The sequence below is a fragment of the Triticum dicoccoides genome, chromosome 7A (assembly GCF_002162155.2).
Source record: "Triticum dicoccoides isolate Atlit2015 ecotype Zavitan chromosome 7A, WEW_v2.0, whole genome shotgun sequence".
Taxonomy (NCBI): domain Eukaryota; kingdom Viridiplantae; phylum Streptophyta; class Magnoliopsida; order Poales; family Poaceae; genus Triticum; species Triticum dicoccoides.
This window is the reverse complement of record NC_041392.1, coordinates 67,937,436-67,944,259: the sequence shown is the minus strand read 5'-3', so window position 1 is coordinate 67,944,259 and position 6,824 is coordinate 67,937,436. Positions and strand designations below refer to the sequence as shown.

The 6,824-nt window shown below is 41.8% G+C and overlaps 1 protein-coding gene across 3 annotated transcripts in view; it reads right to left on the bottom strand.

Moving 5' to 3' along the window:
• Positions 1-1,151: 1,151 nt before the first annotated feature.
• LOC119332427 (phosphatidylglycerophosphate phosphatase PTPMT1-like) overlaps positions 1,152-6,824 on the bottom strand; it is a 6,552-nt gene continuing 879 nt past the window's right edge. Inside the window, exons 2-7 of one of the 3 annotated variants that reach the window (XM_037605612.1) lie at positions 6,040-6,162; positions 5,770-5,863; positions 5,535-5,617; positions 5,193-5,282; positions 3,469-3,531; positions 2,322-2,554 (exon numbers count right to left, since the gene is read on the bottom strand). In XM_037605612.1, the coding sequence (XP_037461509.1) occupies positions 2,492-2,554; positions 3,469-3,531; positions 5,193-5,282; positions 5,535-5,617; positions 5,770-5,863; positions 6,040-6,162 (516 nt within the window). In that variant the 3' untranslated portion in view covers positions 2,322-2,491. Of the gene's footprint in view, positions 1,656-2,321; positions 2,555-2,574; positions 2,732-3,468; positions 3,532-5,192; positions 5,283-5,534; positions 5,618-5,769; positions 5,864-6,039; positions 6,163-6,824 lie in introns of those variants that run through there. The other 2 variants (XM_037605613.1, XM_037605611.1) reach the window with 2 other exon arrangements.

Here is a 6,824-nt window from a genome sequence, read left to right as displayed (position 1 = left end):
CATGTGCCGTTTGAGGAGGTCGACTAGTGTACCTCTTTTGTGTTATTTAACATATAGTCACTATGTAAACAAAACCCTTAAGGTGTGGTTGTCCACAAGGAATCCATGCATTTCATAATGCATTCTACGTCTATATGGGATGGTAGTAGTAGACACGCAGTTCCGTGATGAATCATAGCTTTGGACGGGGTTGTCAAGTCAATAATGATAGTTTTGGTCAATTGTGATGAACAATTAACCATTACGAAGAATTTGGGAACACGCCAGGTGTTGCTCGCTAAATATTATCCAAAAGGGAACGACGGCATGATTTTCGATGAACAAAATACGTCACTGAACAGCGTTAGCCAATATTTAGCTGGATAGAAAATTAGTTGATCCACCACCATAGCATGTCGTAAGAACAATCCAAGTCGAAGGACCAGCCAACAATTTGACATGACAGCGGCAACATGTGGGGGACGGGTGCAACTTCTTCGAATAGTTCTCATTGGCGAGTTAGAGATAAGTGCGATAGTTTTAAGTTGGTGCCGTGCCAACAGGCGACTGATCAAAAATCTATACATGGCGACGGTCCAAAAGCACTATTTCCGTGTCAAAATATAAGATGTTTTGTGTAAACTAAACTAGGCTACAAAAATGTCTTACATTTTGATACGGACGTAATGCTACTACTAATAATTAAGTCCACAAAAGGAGCCATGATCAAAGAACCTCTCATGACAAGTGGCAACAGGGTGTCCCAAGAGGTAGCTGTCATCAGTGAAGAAGAGAAGAAAAGCAAAACCAAACCGTTTGCTTTGGGGATTTGTCGGTGACCCCACTCATCGCCAATCCAGATCCTAAATTACGATCCGATCAGGCGATCCGCATTCCGACGGCGACAGGAGGAAACTTTGCAGGGCTGGAGCACCGATTTTGCTATCCCAACTCGGGTTCACTTTCCCCCCAACAGATTCGGCGTCCAACTCAAGCAGAAAAGTTATTCCGGGCGCTGCCATCCACAAGAAAATTCTACAGAGCTTTTTCCCATGGAAACTGTCGATTTCGTCAATCTCGAAACTCCGCAGCTAGTCTTCAGCAGAAGTTGTATGGTGGCCTTGCAAGTTTAAACAGTTGCTACTTTATTTACAAAAAAAAAAAAATCAGAGGTCCTGGTCCTGTAGAAACTTAAACACAGGGGCAGTCAGGCAAGAACAAGATGCAGAACCAGCCCCCAACAACAATGCATGCAGGGAGCAAGGACCAAACGAACTTTGATCCAGACAGAACAACGTGAGAACACATGAGAAACAAGGATGAGCAGCGCGGTTAGGAAGATCTTCCGGCAGAGGAATCAATCGCGTCGGCTCCACGTCAACGAACCACTTGAGATTGGGACCCGGACCGGGACCGGTACGGCGCTAGGGTGCCCTCAGGTCGGCATGCGACGGCGAGTCGCCGCCAGATCGCATCGGGGAAGGAAGCAGGCATGCCAGCATCTTCTTCATCATTGGCCCTGATGGGGTGGCCTTGTGAGAAGGCGAGCTGGCATCCTCCCTGATTACGCCTGGCAAACCAGAGCCATCTTCAGTTTGCGGTACCGCGTCCCCTGATGGAGATGATGATGTTGCTGCTGCTGTTCCAGCGACCTTCGTACTGAATTCTTGAACCACCTGTCATTATCAGGGCATATATTTAAGTACTTTCGATGGGCATTGATTTAATTTAATGTAATTTAAACCATCGTCCACCAAAGGGACCAACATGGGCACATGAGGAGCTGCCTCTCTTTCAAGACCACCTCGGAAATTCGGAGTTCTACAGTGATTGCGCCGCTGGAAAGCAGATAATTCATCTTTTAATTCGTCCTGTAATTAGTGGGCTGGATTAGGCCCACTGGGAGTGAGTTTGGTCCACAGTCCACATTATATAAATTTAGTGCAGCTATATGATAAAAGTGGCTAACATGTCACGATCCAAGCAGTTTACAGGTAGCAGCATTGATTTACAGATTAGATATGAGTTCCATGTTTAATCATCTTTAAGGCTTTGTTCGGTTCCACTGGAACCAAACCTCTAGGGGATTAGACCCACACAGGGATTTGGTGATCCCCACCTCGTCACCCAATCCCCTAACCAACAAACCCTGCTAATCCCTGTACAACAATATGTGTTCGGTTAGTCCCCGGCAACCTCCCATCAATGGCCTTTGTACACTTCAGCACCAAATCAACTAAACCTCCTATCGTTGTTCTTTGCACCAAATCAAAAGAACATCACACACACAACAAACTTGCTATAAATTTCATACATCCAAGCACCAAATCCGCATAACAGTATTTTTGTTGCGTCAGAACAAAACATTATATGAGAAGCTTGCTGCAAGTTGACATTTTAGAAGAAAAAATATCAAACTATAACATGAATTCTGAATATTTAGAAGTCAAAAAACGACCCTAATCAACAATCACCGATGTACAATATTATTATATTTCCGACCATGATCAAATTATTGCTGTATAGAACAGACGACTCTAATCTCGCCGATGTCGCTTCCGTAGTGATTGATGCACTGCATTGGCAAAAAAGGGCGGTCAGTCCACATCAAAGGACTGATATCAAAGCATTGATGACCAGCTAGCAAAGAAAGATCATAAAATAATCATGCATTGATTTCAAAATTTAACGGATCAAATGGGCAGCAACATCGCATCCATATCCACTAAACAAATGATCTTCCAATGGAAAGCTGCAAATAGCAGCACAGAATAATAATATTAGAAATGAACAACCAGGCATATATATCAATGATACAGCGTTATACATCGTGTAAGAATACACTAAATTCGTATGACCACAAAAAACTATGGTCTACTTTCAGAGAACAGTACCAAAATCACAAGTTTATGAACAAAGATTTCTTTCTTTCTTTCCCCGCAAAAAAAAAAGATTTCTTTCTTTGGTACAAAATAATACTTGCAAAAGGAGGGCAAAGCAAAATTAAATGAAATGCGGAGATAGATCAATTCAGGTCCAATATGCACTGTATAAATAAGAGCTTCCATTACAGTCATAATCAGGGGAAAACAGGAGAAAGAAAGGACAAGATAAGTACATAAAAAAGGACAAGATAAGATGATGTACATGAATGGATTCTCATCTCATAAGCATTTATCATGGTGCATTCTAGGGAAATCAAATTTCAGATAAAAAGTTATGAAATCTGGCGGATACCAATGGATGCACACACTACACATATTCTGGGTGTTCAAGACCAGTATGCATGAAAATAGCTACAAGGGGGATTCTTGCATATTCTAGATGATCTTGCAAGGAAATAAGAGAACAAGGGAGGTTCATGTGGGCTACTTGAGCCATCAGCTTCAGGTTACTAGATGAACAAGGGAGGTTCATGTGAGCTAGATGAAGATGCGAGTCCCAGTAGGGTACAAAGAAAACCAAGTATGTACATCAAGATTAATATACCTTAGTCTTCACGATGCTGCCCCAAGCGGGGTCTTGCTGCGGCTGTGAGGCGGTGAAGCTGGCCTACAGAAAATGGAGGCAAAATGCAGATTTAGACATCGAAAGTAGTATGAAACAGTTATCGTTCTAATGTAGCACATACAAGTCAGGTCAAGCAACATAAAGTAGTATGAAACAGTTATCGTTCTAATGGAGGCAATATATTTTTTTCTCTTATTACAAAAACATTTTATGTCTACACATCTCAATATATTCTATATGTTCTGACAAGTAAAACTTTCTGCATCTAAATTAGTAAAATGCACTGTCGTAGTTGCATGGCTTCAAGATGCCTTGATCTCAGAGCATTTTACCTAAATTTCTCTTCACCCCCACTATCAGAAAAAATTCATGTAGTTGATGTTCACCTCAGTTACATAAAACTCAACTTTTCTCACCTCCCAAGGATATCATTGACAAAACTATATAGCTACAATTGCATCTTGTTGATTCTCTACAGGTAGCTGCAAATATAGTACTAAATCTCAGGGACAAATAAATACTAGATTACTAGTAGCATATATGTGCACTGCTAATGACATTGACAAAAAGATTCGACTATGTAGCAGATTTGGTTAGATTCAACTAGGTACACCATTTGCACCAAATCACAGGTAGAGCAAGTACAGAGGAGGGTACTGGGAAGCTGTAGTAAGCAGAGAGGAGAGGTGGAGCCTCGCCGGCAAGACGGCCCTTGTCACCGGTGGAAAAGGGGACGGGAAACCCTAGAAATCAAAAGGGGGGAGAGGAAGGAAACAAGGGTGGGGGAGAAGATCTTACCGGCATAGAAACGTTGGGGAGGGCCACCGGAGTAGGTTGGTGCGGCCGCCGAGCTCGCGCCGGGGATGGAAGAAGAGGGTCGCAGATCGGCTGCTGACTTGGGGAGAGTGGGGCGAGGTAGAAGGATGGCGCAGCAGCCGGTCTTCAGTGGAGGAGAGAGATCGCCCGCTCCAGCCCCTCGCCGTCGCCTAGTTCTTCCCTGTCGGCGTCGGCGCCGCCGCCGCTCTCGCCCGCTCCTCCTTTTTCTTTCGAGCCGAGAAGACTGAGACGACTGGTTTTGTTCCACGGGTGGGGAGACGTGGGTGAAAACCCAGTGGAATCCCTGTGGTTTGGGGTGGATTTGGATGGGATATCAACCCGGCCGGGTTTAACCGAAGACGCATACAAGGTAGGTCGGGATCCTACCCCAACCGGGGTCAAAAGCACGTGGATTAGGCCAAAACCCCGCCGATCCCGGAGGGGGCGGGGATTAAACGAACAAAGCCTAAATGATCAAACCACAAAAGAATCATTTTTTTTACATATGTCATATAGGCTGCAGGTGATTGGTCCAGATGCAAAGAGTTAGAACAAACATATTTCCTGGCAGCGATGTTCCCTTTGTGCTTGATGGAAGCCAGTTTAACTAACCCCTTAACAAAGATAAGTGCCAAATGATGGGAGAGGGCGCTAAAGTGCAACATAATTTCTGTTTCAGTTAGTTATCAGCTATCACCACCTATATGTTGACTGCTAACTACCTCTCACAGGTAACTTATGTCGATCTGTATAATGTACTCCCTCAGTAACTTAATATATGGAACTTGTCACATCAAAGAAACAACAGAACTGGAGAGCAACAAAACCAAACATTGCTAGTTCAATGAATTGGTAATTTCAGAAATGAGTTAGGATATGTCCAGTACCTTCCTCTGGGAACGGGTCAGCAGCACTCTAGCCCTTTTAGATCTCACATGCTCAAATGCTGTGGTAGGTGTCATATTCTTGTACTTCACCTGATAAAAATCGAGCATAAAAATTTCCACTGAAGCACAATACAATTAATTCCAAATGAGTGGTATGTGATAATTTTGTTATCACTATAAGGTTCTAAATAGCTAGCAATAGTCCGGGTCCTCGCCCCGAAAGCGTGAAAACCATGATTTTAGTGAAAACCACAAATTTGGAACCTTGCCTACTATGAATGTTAAGTTTTTAGTTGAATGTTTGACATGATAGTTTCTCTAAAAGAAGAATAAGCAACTTACCAGATAGCACAAGACAATCGTTGTACTCCGTCCCCTTCCAGCTTTGCAGTGAATATATGTCATCTTCCCACGAGATGCGTTTCCTGATTAAGCATGAAAAGTTAACATTGAAAATCTTAATATCTAACAGAAAGTGATGTGATGGCCAGTAACTTCATCATCGATTCTGTATAATCAACTAAATATTTTCTTAATTAAAAAGAATTAATCTGGACAAACTCTGATGCTCACTTACTATGAATGAAATCAACAGCTTGACTAATATCCACAAGTGATGGAGCAAACATATAATCTCTTGTAGGAATAAGAAGGTGATCAATTCCACGCGACTGTAAATTTTTAACATATGAGCACTTATGTCATAAGGATACCAGTTGGTCATGACTCCAATTGCAACAATTATGCTTAGAGTGTGGACATAAAATTCCGTGCAATTATAAAGGGTTAAAGGCTCTGTACAATGCTATTCATCTTTTACATATAAAATTATTTGTGTGTTACTTGCCTTATATACTGATGATGGTACTAAAGTCTCAAATGGTTCATTCAGGGTTACAACGCCATGTACTCCAAGCTTCTGCAAGTGTGAAACATCCCTACGGAATGGAACAGCTCCAAGCAAAATGAGCTGGTAAAGAGAAAATGTTTACATCAATGAGACTTATTCATCTTATCTTTATCAGTTAGATAGAATAAGAGCATAGAAACTAGTAATAGGTTCAATCTCATTAAATGAAATAAATACTCAAACAGAAAGACTGCATTATAATTCACTATCACATAATGCAAAACCAAAGGCAAATGTGAGTACATCCAAATCTTGATCTCCACATCCATGGAAAGAAGTACACAGAACCAGCAACTAATCCGCAATAAATACCATGGTCATGATCACAACAATCAGTGTGTGAATGAGGAAACTGACACAATGTAGAACCGTGACTAAGACTGATGATAAACAGCAATCAAATGACCAAATGTAAAAGTACCATATACATTAACTTAAGCCAGTCAAGATTTGAAGTTAGAATGCTTGTTTCTCACTTCAGCATTGCACAACGGCCATTAACAACGAGTAGGACTATTTCTGGTTTGGCTTCTGAATTCTGATTTCTGTTCATTCTTGCTTTAAGAGAGAAAATTGCATCAGGTAGGCAAACATTTGTGATCTAGCTATTAGCAGTGATAAAGTCAAACACAACTTGACACTATGAAATTGTTGGGAAACATCAAACCAGACCCACGAATAGTGTAACTCTTCAATTTCTGACAATGACTGAAAAACGGAAC